The 18,823-nt window shown below is 42.2% G+C and overlaps 1 protein-coding gene across 2 annotated transcripts in view; it reads right to left on the bottom strand.

The window, feature by feature from the left end:
* SEC24B (SEC24 homolog B, COPII coat complex component) overlaps positions 1–7,925 on the bottom strand; it is a 45,976-nt gene extending 38,051 nt beyond the window's left edge. The window contains exons 1-2 of one of the 2 annotated variants that reach the window (XM_059844251.1): positions 7,641–7,925; positions 1,911–2,615 (exon numbers count right to left, since the gene is read on the bottom strand). In XM_059844251.1, the coding sequence (XP_059700234.1) occupies positions 1,911–2,615; positions 7,641–7,764 (829 nt within the window). In that variant the 5' untranslated portion in view covers positions 7,765–7,925. The remainder of the gene's footprint in view (positions 1–1,910; positions 2,616–7,640) is intronic. The other variant, XM_059844250.1, reaches the window with a different exon arrangement.
* Between the last annotated feature and the right edge of the window lie 10,898 nt (positions 7,926–18,823).

Below are 18,823 nucleotides of genomic sequence, written 5' to 3'. Positions count from 1 at the left end.
TTTATATCTCTTCCTGAATTATGGCGCAAATGAGTCCATATGCCAAAGTCAATAGTATGAATTTTATCTAACAGTAAATGTGGAGAGAGAGAGAGAGAGAGAGAATAAAATAGAAAGAGAGGAGAGAAAGGGAGTGAAAAGCGACAGATTAAGACCCATCAAGAGACAAGGGGTAGACAAGAAAAATACCTCAAATCCTGCAGGCACTGCCAGGCTGAGAATGGAACATGCTCCCACATCATTGGGAACTGCCCAGTTGTGCAGGATACAAGAATTAAAAGGCACAATTACATATGTGAAATATTATCAAAGGAAGCAAAAAAGCAAAATTGGACAGTATTTCAGGAACCATGTACAAGAGATGACAGCAATGAGTTATACAAAGCAGACAATTTTTGTGAAGGAAATTCAAGCATTCACGGTGGATGTGACTGTGTGATACAAGTGTACTGACACATCCTTAGAAGAAGCCACTGTAGAAAAAGTGAACAAATACCAACATCATCAAAAACACATCCAGGAACTCACAACTGTGGCAGACATTGTATTTGTGAGTGTTCCCTGTGGAGTGCAGGGGAAATGGTATCACAGAAACTTGAGGGCTCTGGGTCACTCCAAGTCAAGGCAGGAGAAGACAGCCCAGGCCCTGGCCTCAGAGTGCTCCACACTTCTGCAGATATTGTATGTGCTGTTGTATCACCTCAGCACCAATAAAGTTTCAGTGAATACCAGTGGTGCTGGGCAGCCACAAGCCAGCTGACACCAGGTGTGGACAGCACATGCAGATGACAATGGACTCATATCATGAGGTGTCTCATACCATCCAAATGGGACTAAATTCTACTGATTTTCACTGAAGTGGGCGGCCACGTATACTTAATGTGAAAAAGCAATATGTACAAATTATATGTATTGGATAAATAGAAAGATATCAACACCTGGGGATCCAGACAGTGTCCTGTTAGTCCTCTTCTTCTGGTCTTCTTGGTGGCAGGGGTCCCACACAACAGAGCTCAATGGGTTAATTATGTTCAGGTGTACATGGGAACTCCAAGCACTTCCCCGTGGATGTGGGCAGGAGAATTTTACATTGTTTTTTACAACACTGTGGATCTATTGCAACACTGTGGATCATGCCCACTCCTTTGGAAATTGAGTCTGGGGGCATTCTGGGGGTCTTTGATGGTTTCGGCCCCTTCTAAGGCACAAAGCTGCCTCTCATGTCAGCACACTTGAGTCTGTTATGCCCCATCAGAAGGGATGAACATGCTCAGGCTTACGTGTGACAGTTGCATAAGGAAGGACAACTGGCATGACAAAAAAAGTACCAGCCCGCCTCCACAGGGCCTGCTTCTTACCTGGCCCAAGATCCAGCTTGTAGCATCTGGCAGTGGGTGTTCACTCTCCCTGTCTTGTGTGGATTGATTTCCCATCACACACCACACCCCTAACTCCGCACCCATAAACTCTCCTCCTACTCCATGGGAAAAGAGTGCAAACCTGGCCTCAGCAAAGCACCCTGCTGCCTCCACAAATATCTGATTGTTTTGAGTCACTGCCACTAACATTTCAGTCTCTCACAGTGTCACTAAGGCAAAATTTAAAGAAACAACAATCATGACTTAAAGAAATTCTCTAGCCAGAAAAGAAAAAAGTATCTTTGTGAATAACAGACATATTTCAGAAATTACATATTCCTTCAGAACTGCATGCAAAAGCTCCCTTCTGAGGCCACTCACATGAAAACCGCACAAATAAACTACAACCATCCCCTAAATAGTGTATTTTTCTGTATCTCTCAATAGAACAGAATTCCACACAGTGAACACAAACAAGGCAACAAGAGCACACAATTACTTATGTTTCCCAGACAAATCTGGCAGTTCACTATCTTTCAAGTAACACCATACCTGTATTTATTTGGTTGTTTACTTTAGGAACCGATCCAGTGAGATTCCTGCTGAGGTTGTCTTGCACAGCCTGAGCAGATGAAACAGTTGATAACGTTGTACTATATCCCACGGGAACGTGCTGTTGAAGGGAATGAGGTACTGATGTACTCTGGCTAGAAAATGCATTTGTCTCTTTGAACTGTCCAACAGCAGGTAGACTCTGAGAGGTAAATGTCTGCCCATACACACCTCCAGCAGCCATGGGAGGATAGGAAACATTAGGATACATGGCACCAGAAACCACGGGCATAGCGTAGTGATCAGAATTAAGGGGAAATCCCTGAGATGCAACTGAAGAGCTGATAGAAGTGCTGTAGTGATTATCAAATGCTGAATATGACTGCTGAGCACTCACATGCAAGTAGGATGCCGATGATACTGCTCCTTGAACAGGTCTGTCACTGGAGCCCCCTGAATGGGGAGGAGTGTTGTTGTACAATTGATGCGACTCCTGTGCATTCAACACGTTGCTACCCACAGATGTCATAACATTTTGTGCTGGTGCTGAATAGTAACCAGGGTAGTAACTGGCTCTGTACTGATTATCCAGATGTGAAGCAGCAGCTTTATTGGGCACTTGGGAATAGTGTCCTGAAGGCGCACTGTAGCTTGGAAGATGTGAGCCATAGCCAGAGGGGAACTGCATCTGACTCTGCATAGGACCTGAAATGAAGAGAAAACATCACATGTATTAAAGGGGCATCTGCTAGTAGTACCAATGGACTCTGCATTTGAACTAACAAACAACTGCTTTCTTCTTTTCTATTTTTGAGTTTGATTCTCATCAGAAGAGAGAGAATAAACCAAGTATAATGAGTGCAAATACAGTATTTGAAGTAATTTGCAAATACACAAAGATGCCGAAAAATGGATTGCTTCCACTCTTGAAAGAGGCTTCCATTCTTGAAAGAGGCTTCCATGCCAAGACTGTTTGCCTCTTGTTTGTATTTTGACTATTTTTAAGAGTTTATAGGCAGTTAATATTTAAAAAATAGTGACCAACAATAAGCACCAAAGTGGTATTTTTAAGTGTTTGAACCTCCTGAATATGGAAACTGAAAAGCTGCAGTCAAATCAGTATGTCAATACCTAACAATACAGGTATTCTTCTCTACAAGTCTTCAATAGAGAAAGAGTTGCAGGACAGTTATATTTGTCTTCTATGTCCTTAAGTATTATGCTTTCAGGAAAACTGATGTTTTTATGAAACTACAGAGTATTTGACAAGGCACATCATTTTTATTTACTGCCTGATACTCACATGAGGTCTAAGAGATGTTGGCATCAGAGAAACTGACCTCTGGTATCACTGCAACTGGTTCTGCAACATTAGAGTTTAATTCCATACTAGCCCAGCAAGGGTCAAACCAGGGCTTGCCTGCTACAGACCAAATGTTAACTATGTCCAAACTGATTTTCTCAGCCAACTGCTCAATGGGAAATCTCAAAGTTCTTCCTCATGTCCCATTCCTTAACCTTGTTTTTATTTTTAGTGAACCATAGATGCTTTTGAATGGATAACTTGCTTTCTTAAAATTCCCACACCCTATTGCTTCCATCACACAGAATGACTACAGTGTTATTTCCCACTCCCTGGCCAATAAAAACATAAACACAGCACTGGCCCACTCACAAATTAAATGGCAGCTGAGGTAATAATGAATAGTTGACTCCCCTGCTTATATTTACAATGATTATAAAACTTAAGCATTACTTCTCTTGTCTTGAAATTCTGAAAAATCACTGTTCTCCAAGGAACCTCTAGATGTCCTATGATTAACTTGCAAGTCAATTTTAATAATAAAATTGTTAACAGACTCCTAAAAGCAAGTTGTGGGCTAATACTGCCCAAAATTACTTTCTGGTAAAATTAAAAATGCCCTTTCATAACTAACAGGAAGCTGAGCAGAAGAGAAAGGAGCTAAAAAATTGCAGTAACTTAGACTGTGGGATGACAAGACAGAAGGCACTTGGGAGAAAAGCATAAAGAGCTTAAAAAAAATTATCTCGAGTTTTGAAGAGAGCATGTATGAGCTATGTTTCTGATTCACCTTCTTCTTGAAAAAGTGGGAGCTGCTTTACAGAGCTACATAGTTTTTTCTCCTTTAAAGGAAAATGACTTTGAGTTAGCCAGCCATTAACAGCAACATGAACTTTGCCAGACTTCTGATCTGCTTTTTAAAGTCTGAAAAAGCAAACCCAAAGATACAGCAATAATTTTCAAGGGTCAAGGTTTATGGCTTTAAGCAGCTATGCCACCTAAGGTGGCACGAAGAGATATTTTATTTGAAAATAAAATGTGCATCTGTTCTACTGATATATGCAGATTTAACTAACTGAGCAGGTATAGCTTAGAAACTGGTTTAGGAGCACCTGACTCCTAAATAAAAGGCTACATATCAAATAATCTACTGCAAAGTCTTCTTCTAGTATCTAGCTCTTGTTTCAAAATACACACCATAAACAGAGATTAAATTACCAATACAAGATATCAGTCTCTGCATGACAGAATGCAGAGTCCTTTTTATTCATGTTTTTAAGTAGAAACATCTATAAACACACACATGAAAACCTCACTGAGACAGACAAAATTTGAAAAATTATATTGATTTCAAGCTGCAGGTCCTTTGAAAGCAAGTTTTACAATTATAGATGAAAGATTATTCTCATTATCTTAAATGAGTCTTTTGTACATCTGATTACAAAGAATGTGAGTGGAAAGTAATTTTTGTACTGCAATTAGTAGCTGAAGCTACTAATGGTGACTAGATAACTGGACAGTTTTCAACACTGGAAATCAAAATATATCTTCAATGTCATTTCAAAACCTGGTTAATTGCACAATGAGTCCCGATGTCTCAGGTATTCCATCCTTCCAAAATACCTGAAAAATATCTCAAAAAATTCCATAAAGGAACTGTAAACCTCAGCTGCACACAGCAGGTATATCTCTAAAATGTCATCTCTGTAACAAAAGCAGTGCATCTCTCCTTCTACGAACAAATTAATACTTATTATATAAAGTATGCATTAAATAAAGTTACAATGTGTAACTACATAGACATTAACAGGTGAATCCCAAAACTCCTAATTCTTTTTAAGGGAGGGGGGAGCCACAACACAAAAAATTCCAAACTCCCAGAAAAAAATAAAAGGACCAGTGCTATGACTATACCACCACATGCATTAGTAAAGTTTTGCTTGCTAATGTCACGTTTGGTTTTTATGTCCAGGCATTCCCCCAGCAGCATAATTCAGCCATCTGCCATATACCCTACCTACATGGAGTCTATGGATGCTACACCACCAAACTGCCTTTCTATCCAAATCCACCTGTGAGCTTCCCAAAACTCCTAACACCCCTTTACCCACCTCCAGAGAAGACCCACGGCCTCCTCACACGTCCTTTACCCCATGAGCAGGGGGCAGCAGCACCACTGCCCCTTGTTTACTGCTGAGCTCTCACTGCAGCTCGGTCACAGAACTGGTGTCTCCTTCTTCAGGAGGATTCACACAGCTTCCCATTTGCACAAAATATTCAGAGGTTTCCCATCTTTCACATCTCTGTTCTCTTTGTTCAATTGACCACAACTATCTCCAGTCTGAGGAGGGATGAAAAACAAGACTAACCAACATAATAATGAAAATTTTACTTCCAAAATGCCAGTAGAAATACCAATGGCAGCCTTACAAACCAGTTGTAGACAGCACCAGGCAAAACTCTTCTTAAGAGTCATGGGAATTCAATACAATCATCCTCTCAGTGCTGCATTCCAATACATTAAATTGTTAGCACTGAAGTCCTTCATCACTACTGAAGAAATCATCCTTCAGTACTGATTTACAAGAACCATTTTGTTATGCTGAAATTAGGAAATAGGTAATTTTCCACTTAGATACAAAGCCACTTTTAAGACTACAAAAAAAGCTTCCCGAACTTGTTAGAGAGAAGGAAGAAAATAATACCATGCACACAAGAAATTACTTTCAAAAACTCAACAAAACAATCATGCCTAAATTTAACAAAAACTGAAGTCTCCAAGGATCTCAAATGGACTTGGTCATTGAACCAGGCAAAATTCAGTAATAACAAACCTGAACATCCTTTTTAATATCATTCTATGTAAAACAGGCTGCTTGCCTCCTGCAAAAAGCACTCTCTTTCATTAGATGGCAGCAACTACATAGTTTTATCTGAAAAGTTCACATTTTATCAAATTAAAACACAGAGCATGCTAAAGAAAAACATATACCTGTATTTTCTTTCAGCCAATACAGAAACAGCTCAATTCACATCAGGATCTTACATTTAAACTCCACTCCAATGACATAAAATTAAATTTCAAAAGCAGTGACAATCCTCTTCATGAAATTTAGTTTCTATAATACAGTACAGAACTTTCTGCTAGTCTTTTTCTATCGCTATTCCCCTCTACTTCCTCTCCTATTTCCACCAAAAAAAAACCCAAATCCACAAGTCCTGTGTTGTAACTTTAGGAGATTACTACTCACACAACAGACAAACCGACCAAAAATTTTTGGAATGCTATTGCTAGATGTTACAAAATGAAAAATTCAGGGCATTTTCTGATCAATTTTTACAAACCCCAGCATCACAATACCAGTTTGGATACAACTGAGGCATCAGTATCTACTTTTAACCTAGCATTTAATTACCTCCATTTTCTTCAGTGGCTGTTAAGACTTGTACTGTATAGGCATTTAAGTGCTTAGCACTTAACTACTCCTTTGGACAGGAGAAAAGCTCACAATTCTCATGTAAAACATTTTGTAGGTCCCCACCCTGCACAGAAAACACACCTGTGCAGAAAATAGCATGACTACAAAAGATTTAACAGTATGAGCCAGAACTCTAGGCAAATAAGAGGCCAAATTTAGATACCAAACCAATATTGCACAAAGAAAATTATTATATAGGGATCTTGAAGAGTTAACGTGGTGTGTCAATAAAGAACTGATTTTATAGCGCACCAATTTAAAAATGCGGAAGTGTACACGCACTACTTTCATTCATACTACAGTCAGCCTCACTTCCTCTCTGCCTGAAATGGGCGTCAGTATTTTGTGACTTTAAACTATTCTGCCTTTGTTTTTCGGTGACCCACATTTCACTGGCCCAATGTTCCCTGTTCAGCTCAAATCCCAAGATCCAGTTATGTGAACGCCTACCCACCCACTACTTTTAAGTTCAGACATAGCTACAAAGTGACTACTCTCGCCCCTAACACGCGATTTTCTCCCCATTCTCACGGACGACAGCCAGCATCGAGGCCTGGAGGTGCCTCGGCCTCCAGAGCCTTCCTGAAACGCCACAAACAGGCTCCACAACACCGGGCAGATCCAAATCCGCGAGGAGATAAATGCACGGATACCCCCTCCCTCGCCCCTGCAGCGAAGCGGGAGAGGCTGCCCCTTCTCAAGTTCCTTCCGCACGCAGCCGCGGGGGCCCGCACCTTCCCCGAGCAGCTCCGCGGGTCCCGCTGCCTTTCAGCCAAGGGGCTCCGCTGCGTGCCGGATCCACGGGCCCACACCCGCCCCCGGGAGGAAGGAACAGCGCGCAGGCCCTGGCACCCACGGGGGTCTCACCCCTCGTGGGAGAGGCGCGCCTCGTCCCGGGGACCCCGCGGGCCTTTCCCCGCCCGCCCGGGCCCCGCGCAGGCCCCTCACCGTTCTGGCAGCGCGGCGCGCCGCTACCGGGGGCCGCGGCCTCCAGGGAGCTGCCGGGCCCGCCCGGGGAAAACGCGGCGGCGGCGGCTGCGGGCCGCGGCGGAAGCCCGGCGGGCGCGGACATGGCTCCTCGCAGCGCTTCTTCACTGCGCCCCGCTCCCGCCTGTTCCTCTCCTTCCTCCTCCTTCTCGTCCGCCGCCCCGATCCACAGCCGGGCGCCGAGCGAGGCCGGGAATCGCGGGAGGGCCCGAGCGCCGCGCGCGCCGTCGCGGCCCCGAGCGCCGCCGCCTACAGCGCCCCCCGGCGGCGGCTCCGCCGTGAGGCCGCGCCCCGCCCGGCGCCGCCTTGCCCGGCCCGGCCGCGGAGGGTGGGCCGAGCGGGCGGGGTGGGCCGAGCGGGGAGGGCAGGCCGGGCCGCACAAGCGGGTCTCGCGTTCTGCGTGGGATTCACTCACCCTGTCCCGGCGGGAACGGCCCGTGTGGCGGGGAGAAACCGCTTAGTCTGTGTGTGGCGGGGCTCTCTGCCTTATCTGCGACTCCGTGGGCAGGCCGCGGCAGGGTGAGGAGGGGCTGGAGGGATGTGATCCTGCCCCTCTGCTCGGCCTTAGTGAGGCACATTTGGAATGCTGTGTTCCAGGAGCTCTGTGCTCTCTCGTGCTGGGCTCCTCAGTACGAGAGAGGCATAGAGCTCCTGGAGAGGGACCAGTGGAGGGCAACAAAGATGATTGAGGGGCTGGAGCATCACTCAGGGAGGCTAGGCTTGTTAAACCTGGAGAGGAGACAACTGAGAGGGGATTTCATTTATATATATATATATATATATATATATATATATATATATATATATATGTATCTATATAGTGTATGAATATGTAAAGTGGGAGTGCCAAGAGGATGGATCCAGGCTCTTCTCCATGATGCCAAACAATAGGACACAAGGCAATGGGCAGAAACTGATGCACATAAGTTCCACCTGAACATGAGGGAGAACTTTATAGTGACTGTGCTCTGGAGCACATTGCTCAGAGAGGTTGTGGAGTTCTCTCTCACTTCTCTATCAAGAGATGCTCAAGAACCCTCTGGGCACAATCCTGTGCCATGTGCTTTAGGGTGACCCTGCTTGAGCAGGGAGGTTGGACCAGATGATCCACTCTGGTCCCTTTCAATCTCACTGATTCTGTGAGGCTGCTGCATGTCCCTGCCTCAGGGCACAGACATGTACATATGCAATACATACACTTGTCCTTATTTTGTGTGAGACATTTTTGTCTGTATAGATAATATATGCTATTTTAGGTATAAATGTACCCTGGAACACACAGAGAGGTAATGTGTACTGCACAGGGGAAAAGGCCTCACAGGTGAGGTGAGGTGAAAGCTCTCCTTCTGTAATTATTCTTGTACAGACAGAAAAGCCTTAGTGAGATGGGGTGAGCTGAGGCAAGGCTTTTCTTTCAGTGCTAGGAGTGCTCACTGTATTCTGTCTGTCTCCAGTGTGGATATATGCTATCTATAGAGACAGGCCTTCACACGAAATGGCAAGGTGAGATAAGGCAAGACTTCAGTCTCTGTGCAGAATATATACTTCATATTCTCTAAACAAGAAGGCAAGTGTTGGAGAACCTCTGCCATGTTTTAACCTCATCCAAAAACTGAGCACCACACAGCCCCTTCCCCCACCCCCCATCCAGTTGCAATGGGGAATCATAATTGTAAAACTGAGAAAACTCCTGGATTGAGATAAAGTCTGTTTAATAGCTAAAGCAAAAGCTGTGCACACAAGCAAAGCAAAACAAGGAATTCCTTCACCACTTGCCGTGGTCAGGCAGGTGTTCAGCTGCCTCCAGGAAAGCAGGGCTCCATCACATGTAAGGGTTATTTGGAAGACAAACCCCATTACTCTGAATATGCCTCCCTCCCTTCTTCTCCCTCACCCAGCTCTATATGTTGAGCACACCACCACCTGGTGTGGAATATCCCTTGGGTGAGTTGAGATCAGCTGCCCCAGTTGTGTCCCCTCCCAGCAGGTGCTTGCCCAGCTCCCTCGCTGGTGGGTTGGTGTGAGTGGCAGAAAAGACCTTGACACTGTATAAGCACTGCTCAGCAGTAATGAAAACATCTCTGTTTTATGAGCACTGTTTGCAGCAAAAAGCCAAAACATAGTCCACACCAGCTGCTGTGAAAAAAATGAACTTTATCCCCTGCCAAAACCCGCACATCCTTCCTCGTTGGCTGCCGATGAGAAAGGATTTCTGTTCAGTTTAGCACCTTCCACAGTCTAAACCACACACTAAACCATATTAATTTTGACTGTTTATTTATCTCTATCTCCTAGCTATGACCTGTCATTCACTCAGACATTGCTCAAGACTGGGTTAATTGCTCAGGTTATTTAACTAATTATGCAAAAAGTCAAAAGAACTATAATATACTGGTGATTTATTTTGTCAACACTAAATCAAACGATACTGAGTCAGTTTTACTTTTTGCATACATTGACCAGTCCCTTCCCTGTGTGTTTGCTGTTCTTCCTACTGGTGACTATGCATGTCTGTCCTTAAGTACTTTTTTAATTACTTTGCCTTTATGCTTAGCATATGGCCCAGTTATGACTGTTACAATTATTACAAAGCAGGCAGGGCATCTTTTAATACTGCAGGAACTGACTGTATTGGAATGTTTCTCAGCCTTCACACCCTATCAGACTACATAGGGCTGTCTTCTACAGGCCTCTATTAGTCCTTGGATTGTGGATCCATATCTGAAAGAGTTTCTTCTCCATGACCTAATAAGCTAGGGCAAGAAATAATAGGCTCAAAATGCAGCAACGCTCAGATAAGCTATTAAGAAATAAACATTATTAGGATACTAAAGGACTAGGTGGCATGGGAATGGTATGACATTGCTGTAATAGAAGGAATCTTAGCGGGGGCTACACAAACATTTTGAGAATCTGACTGTCAACCAGCAAGTGACCTCCTGAAGTCCCTTCAGGGCTGTATTGTTCTGACAGGTTTAACAAATTCTGTGGTTAAAGTTGTTCTTCCTTCATTGTTACCCATGTTTTCCCTTCTTTGTAGCCCATACTCTGTCCTACACAAAGTACTTCTGAGAAATGATTGCATGACAGCAAAATATTTCAGATATCTGGACAAATCAGTAGCTGATTTGTCTTTTTCCCAGTGTTCTTTGAGAAGGTGTTCTAACTGCTTCCTTGTACTACAACTATATTTTGTCACAGCATGCAGCATATATGAATCTTTGTTTTGACAAAGGTTTTTCCTTTCCAAAGTCTCATTTCTCTAACTCCTGGTACTGTGAAACCATAAATATATCATATATCCAAATCTTTGAAAATTACACATCAATTTAGGATCAAGCAGAAGTAGTTAGAGATCATTGTGCTAAAAGCAAGAGGAGGCAACTGGGAATTTTCCCATTTTTTGAATGCTTTTACAAAACCTTTTACATGGCTTGATCAATTATTTTCTACAAACAACAATTACACTGTGGTTAAGCCATTATTTCCTAGGAAATCCAGATGAGTTGGCAGCTAGAGCACAATCAGAAGCTTCAGAAGGAGAACGACAAAATTAGGTGCTTTTATAACCTCCATCAACAAAATATAGCTGTGGGTCACGCTGTCTTACTAATAAATTTTTAATTATTGTCCTGTATTTCTGACAGGAACTGGGCCACTTCAGTGCAAAGCAATAAGGCTTCACATTTCCACAATAAGAGTCTCCAGTTGTGTTAACATCATTGTGTTTGTGTTGGTTGCCTCTAGTCACTGCAGTGTGATTGCTTTCCAGAATGGCAATGGCAAATCAAGACTCTTGATGTCACTGTGAAGTGTGTCTCTGCTTGGGTGACCTCTATATCTGACTGACAGATAAATCCCTGCATCTACTGGGTGAGAGCTGTGCTATACTTCATCTGCAGCTGGCTAATTAGCAAAAGAGGCCCCAGGGTAGTCATGCTCCACTTAAAATAAAAATCTTTCAAACGTCTAAAACATACTAGAGAGCAAGATATCAGTTGTGATGCTGCTGCGTTTTCTTACACATGTACAGATTTACTTTCCATGCAGTTTATTTTATTAATTATCCAGACAACTCCAGAGGAGTTTTTTGTCTCAGCAGTGAGAATGTCTGTCTGCCTGAAGCCGTTGGCATGCATTCTGGCTGGGTACACAAGACTGACCTGTGCTGAATTTTTGTGAGGGTTTTTGTTGTTGTTGTTGTTGTTGTTGTTGTGTTTTTTTTTTTTTTTTTTGTTGTTGTTGTTGTTGTTTTTTGCCTTTCCCTCTTTTTTTTCCCCTGGGGTATTTATACCTGTAATGGAAAAGGCTCAAAAAAGCAGCAGGATCTACCTGGCTGTGGTTTCACCAGCTCTAAGTAAATCTTACATACGCATACTGTTTTTGGACATCGTGTTTCCTAATCACCATACAAATTATAGGATAAAGGGGTCTGTGACTATCAACATAATAGTGGTGATCCAGCTACTTTTGACTGCATTGGCATCAACAACAGTCTAATTGTCATCATCCTAGGGTGGCTGTAAATGATGTAAAATAATTATTTAGCTCTTTGCTGGACCAAGGCAATGAGATCTGCTAACTGTTACAGCTGATAGTTGCTGGTGATGGGTGTTGTCTCTGCTCATACTCCAGTCCATAATTTCCACAATACCTCCTCATATCTGGACATATGACATAAATTCTCACTTAAATTGGTACTCCTGATTGGCAGTTATGCCTGGTAAGCCTCTTGAGTATAGAGTGTAAATAAACATATACGTCTGTATCTAGGCTTGTAATATTCCTGGGTGGTTTCATCAGCTGCAAACTTCAGTCTATGGCAACAGTACTTAGAAATCACCAGGCAAGCTACCACTAAGGAAGAGCCTCAGCTCTATCCTGAGATCAAAATATTTTCATGAAATTATGTTCAAAGGGAAACTCTAGCCACAAGCTTTCATGTGACCTTGGGGCACAGCTAAACAAAAGCAAGACAGTCTGGGAAATTTCTGCAGCTGATATGCCACATCCCAGCTGTGCAGGCATAGTGATGCTGTGATCCAAACAGGCTGAGTTTAAGCTCATGAAACCCTTTCAGTTTTCAGCTATCAAAATTTTATGATTTTCCAGTAATTTTTATAAGGCCTGTAAAAATAATAAACCCCTGAAAGATTTTATTCTCTGGCAGTTTCATATTTTATAATTTTCCATTAAGAGGGAACAATGACTCATCCAAACCACTGGAGCTGCCTTCTTCTTCCTGTGGCTCCTGATGTAATACTTGCGCCCAAAGCAAATCTTGCCATTACTTCTACGAGAGAAACACGCTCCACATATGGGAACTTGTGTCCAAAAATAGTTTTCCTGGATGTGTACATCACTGATCTCCCATGTATCTTTTTAAAATATAATCAGTAAGAAACCAACAGCCCCAACATGAAAACTTAGTTCCTCCTCTGCATTATCTGACTGCACAGGCTTCACTGTTTATGTCCATCACAGGTCCTGAGGAGCTTAGTCACATGGTAACACCCTTGACTTCAAAGGATTTCTTACATGAAAGATGGCAATGAGATAGGCTCATGTGAACTGTGGATCAAACCTTCCAAAACTAAAATAGAAGATAATTAAATGATTGAAGCACTCTTAAAAGTCCCATGCTGTGGATTAGCAGCTTAATGCTGTAAACCTCAAGGACTTTGCAGTAGTACTTTATAAACTGTGGGTTCTTGTATACATTTGAAACAACATAAAAAGCTGGAATTGTCTGTCCTTATCTGAAGAGACTGCTGTCCTCTGAAACAAATTGAAAAATTCCTCTCGCGATATTTGGCAGTATTTGGGAAGCTTGTCATCCAATTAAATATCACGGACAGTGGCCAACCAAGGCCAGATTCTGCACCGACTGTCTTTGCCCTCTCGTGAGACCAGCTGCAGGAGGCACATGAAGCTCTGCACTGGTAGAAAAAACATTGCTCAAAGGCATCACATCAAGTGACACATTTTCCCTCTACAGCAGTACACCATCAAGTACCACTTATTTAAGGTCAGGCTATTTTCATGAGTAGCAGTGCATTGTCTTCAGCCAAGGGAACCTGGAGAGTGATTTTCAATGTGCAGAAGAATAAATAAGTATAATTAATGAAAAACTTACTGATTGAGCCATATAACATTATATGCATGAAAAAAAATTAAACAGCGATGATTAGTTTCATTTTCAAGCACAAGCTAAGTAATAACATTCATGGAGAAAGACATGTTTACCTGTAAACTTTTCAGACATGTAAACTACTCATCTGAAAAAATGCTTCTGGGCTTATAGTTGCTCTGACTGCCTCACCACTCAGTCTTACTTTGAGCTTTTTTGAATGCTGGCTTTTTACTGTTTGTAGCTTGTTCTCAGCTGTTGCCTCCTAATTTAATTTCATTTTAGATAGTGGGTGAAATTCACATTTTATTTTTGTGAAATGACTTCCATTGAAATAAGTGTTGGCATTCTAATTTCAAATCCTCTGAAACATGGGGAAGTGGGATGAGTGCTTCTGTTTAGCACATCTTTTACTAAGACAGCAACATTTTTGACCTCATAACATGAAATTATAAAAGTACCAATAAAAGTCAATGACTTGCTTTCAGTAATAAAGTACCTACACCTAAATACTTTTTTCTAACATAGAATGTAAATTTTCATGCACAAAGATCAACTTACTTTTGGTGTGATGCTTTTGCTTTAAAAAGAAGTGAAAGTAGGTCTTTGCTACCTTATCTTTTTAGAGCAGCTGGTGCTGTGTGGTTTCACTTTGTACTAGAAATAGTGCAGATTCAAATCACACCTGCGGGAACCATTTTGTTTACAAAAGAACAAGTAGCACCCTTTTTGTGCATTATTTTGTAAGGCAAACTATTTTTCTGTGGATGGTTGCTAGGACTTGGGACAGCAAGACATTGCTGCTTCTTAGTCCATGGTGAGAAACATGTCCATTTTTCTCCTCCTCTGACCTCCATCAAATTGCTTTCATTGTAACTGAGGTCCCAATTTGGGACTGGCTCTACAAGTAGATGAAAATTTGCTGACAAATTATTTACTTAGCTGCAAACAAGACAGCTCTGGCCTGACAGCACTTAGAAATGTGACTGAATATTTTCAGTTTCAAAAGCACTTTCTTTAGCATTGTGCCTGCTGTGTAATGCAGTATAAGGAAAGGTGATGAACGGAACGGTAGCATGTGAAATGCAACTCAATGATTCATATTGAGTTCAGATCCCTGTGGGAGCTCAGCACATCACTCCTGATGTTCAGAGCTACTGAGAGAACCCTTGGGGGGCTCGGGAGTCCTGGAATGTTGCCAAAAGCACTTGGTGGCTTGATTTTGATCCATCTAGAGATGTGCCACCGATGTATGAGGAAATGGAACCTGCGAGAATCACTCGAGTGTAAATGGTGAAGGGAAGATATCATTATAGGGTGAATCACAAATTTTGGGGTTTTGGTACAGGGGGGTTGTAGAGACAAGATGGAGGAATCAGGGTGTGCCACCAGGCTCTTCCTTCTTCTTCCTGTCTTCCATCTTCTGGGGTGGTGTTGGCACTTGTGGATTGGTCTGGGATGAGGGTGTACTTAGTGACGAAGATGATAGGTATTGGGGATAAAAATGTAAATATGATATACGTAGTTTTTGTTATAAAAGATGCGGCCACCTTGGGGGTGGGCAGAGTGCCTTTGGCTGCCGTGCTGGTCAGATCCTTCAGGCAGGGAAAAGGACTTTTTAGATAAGAGATAATAAACAAAACTGAAGACCGAAAAAACCTAGCGTCCAGTCTCATCCTTTGAAGCCCAGCGTGCAAGAACCATCCTAAGCGTGTCTGGGGGCAGAGACAGACAGCCGACCCCAGAGATCCCCTTGCCCTTTTCCTCCCTGATGTCAAAAAGCCTTTTTTTGTCATATCAATGTGACTCAAAAGATCTGTTTGTTTCTTTGCATTTTGGCCAAATTATCAGGCCAGTCGTTTTCTTGAATCCCTTTCAGTATTTAAACAAGACTGCTTCAGAAACATGTGTCCAACGTTAACCATGGGTCTAAGTGCCCTCTAAATTAAGAATGTTAAGCAAATGTCTGAATATGTACCTGTGTACTTTCTGAGGACAAAACCCAAAAAATTTTTCTGCCAGAAAAATCAACTGGACAGGCCCCATTCACTGAGTTTGCTTGTTCCTAAGAGTGGAGGATTATGTTTTTAGGGGATAAATTAAGCTGATATGCTCTGAGGTCTGTGAAAGTGGGAGTAATCACATTTGCCCCTGAGAGTCTGGAGTTGTTCAGGAAGCAGCAAAAAAGAGTGTTTTTTTTCTTTCCAGCTCTAGGATAGGCTTGAACAGGGCAACTGGGGTTAGACTTAGCTTTCCTGTTCAAAATTTCATGCTGTTAACTTCCTATAGCTGTGACAACTTCTGTTGCTCTCGTTGCACAGTGTTTGGTTTTACACACCGGTGTTGTGTCACTAGAACAAAACCTTTATGTTCATAGGGGTGAAGAAAGCAAGAGAAATTGAGGGACATCTTTTCCCTGCTCCTTGGAGACCCATCAGCAGCTGAAAAACTGTGCTCAAATATTTTATTCTGCTATTCCTGAAGTAAACACATTCATGAAGAGAACTGGTCAAGCTCTGTGTGAACCATAAATAAACTGCCCTCTGAGAATAGTTTTTGCATTTCCCAGATGCAGGAGCTGTTACCAACATGGATTCTGGTAGCTCTGGACATGAATCTATCCCCAGGATTTACATTTATTGTGCTGAGGTCATTAGTCCTTAAGGATTTAAATTAGAAAATGTATTGATTTTCAACAAATGGCAGAGAATAGTACTAAATTTAGAAAAAAAAATAAAGCTGATAGTTTGTTTTCAGAATTTAAAAGAGAATGTGCAGTTTACTGACTTTTTTTTCTTTCAATTAGCACATAGCATGTCAGAAGTAGTGTAAAATATGGCAGGATTACTGGCAATAATATAAGAGGAGAACCAGTAGGATGTCCCAAATTTGAAATAATACTTGAACTGAAGCAACATCACCAGTGAAACTGGTTACTAATGGTATATAAGGGCTTTTATTTGCCTAGTTTGACAGGTTGCACAATACTTCAGAAAAAACTGATTTCTCTGCAATCTCTGCAGCCACTTCCCTCCACTCCATAAAGACGCCTTCTTGAAGTGGAAGGAGAGAGAAGGAAGAGAGGCAATCCTGCTCCCTTTGTCCTGCACTGCACTCTTTATGCTTTGAAGAAAAACAAGAGAACCAGTTCAGATTTAGATTTAGATGGAATTTACTTACATGGGAGAATACAATAGAGGTAGGGAGACAGGCAGAGAGGATGAAGAGCTTTTGTCACTTTAACATATCAACATTTAATGTTTCTAATTCTTACTTCAGACTGATGAGACATTTAGTTATTTTCAGAACTTTTTTTTTTTTTTTTTTCTATTTATTAAGGAGTGCCAACAGCCAATCCTTTTGAAGATTTCATCCCTTAGCTCCTCAAGAGTGCTTAGTCTTTCTGGATGCAATGAAAAAGCATTTTATCTGCCTTTTCTACTTTACCGTTAAATCAGTCTACACTTTTCCTCCAACACCCTTCATCTTCTAAGACTTTTTAAATTGATCAGAAAAAAAAAAAACACCAACAAACCAACCAAAACAAACAAACAAACAAACAAGCAAAACAACTTTTAAATGTAATGGAGAATGCTTTGAGGTTCACATATTTGGCTCCGATTGTCTGGCCAATGACTTTAAGCTGTGTTGCTCTTCCAGGCTGCAAGACTCTTGAGACAAGGCCTGTGTCTCCCCTCAGGTACTGTAAATGTCAATCACACAGAGAGTGCTCAATAAATGAATAATTACAGTTTTCTTACTGCTGTGTGATGTTTCCCTTGCCAGAGATATTACAGTGGAGCCAAGATCAAAACCCATATGGAAAAAAAGTACTCTGATTTATCTGTGCAGGAAACCGTTCAAGACTGCACTCCTGCACAATTTCAATGTTACTTCTTTGCTTCTTTTTTGACCTCTGGAGATTGAATGCTCAGTCTGTTTTAATGTTCTTCAGCAGGCTTCAGAGAAAACAATACCAAAGCTCTAAACATTTGCAGATTGAGGTATTGCAAGCATGGATATAATGACCAGGATTAGCAATTACTTCAGTGGGCAAGTATCCTTCCAAGTAATTGACTTTGCTTGACTCTGGAAAATCCCGAAACATGTGCCTGACATTTAATCTTGACTTCAACAGGAGCTAAGAGGGCATTTAAGCTGCTCTGAATAGTAACTGTCTCTTGAATATGGACTTTTTGCATTGTGCCCAGCAGTGGCAGTGGCCACAGGGAATGCATGGGTGTCCAGTGGCTCAGAAGATTCCCCCCATCTTGTGAGTGTTGGACACACCGTGCTTGGTTCTGCACACACTGATGGACCCAGCTCCAGCCTGCCAGCTACAGATTAGAGCTGCAATGTTAACAGCATCTCTAATCTCTCTGCCACTTCTTGTGTACTGAAATCCTATGTATCTCTCCGTCCCGTCTACAGAAAGTACCAAAGCATTCCCCCAATCCTTTGTAAATTGTTTTCTGTCTGGAAACTACCCTCAGTACTTCTTTAACTTCATGCAGCACTTTTCCCAGATAAAGCAGGAGTACACTCTTCATTATTAACTGCTCAGAAAGCAAGCAGACACCTTTTCATTTAATCTGTTAAAAGTCAAGAATTCAGTAGTGTTGCACTGATATAAGTTAGCACAAAATTATATCAGATAGCAGATTCAAGCCTTGAAGAAAGTCTTCCTACAGAGGACCCTTGGACAGGGCTGTTCAGCAAAGCCCACCCTGCCTCTTCCAGCAGGAAAGATTATAACCCTCGCACTGCCAGGTCCTGTAACTCCGGGGCAACCCACACGTCCACCAAGCTAAATACTGATTTTTATTATGAATACCTGGTCCCAGCTGATTCCTTTTATTGCATAAGCACCCGGAAATGCAGTGAAACGGTGAGAAACAAATTTCCCTCTCGGCTGCCTTTCCCACGCAGTAAAGGCAGGACGGCCACTAGGAGATGCTGCTGCACGCAGAATGCACCCGGCACCGCGGCAGACAAAAACCGAGGAAGAAATACC

The sequence above is a fragment of the Haemorhous mexicanus genome, chromosome 4 (assembly GCF_027477595.1).
Source record: "Haemorhous mexicanus isolate bHaeMex1 chromosome 4, bHaeMex1.pri, whole genome shotgun sequence".
Taxonomy (NCBI): domain Eukaryota; kingdom Metazoa; phylum Chordata; class Aves; order Passeriformes; family Fringillidae; genus Haemorhous; species Haemorhous mexicanus.
This window is presented reverse-complemented; position numbering and strand designations above follow the sequence as displayed.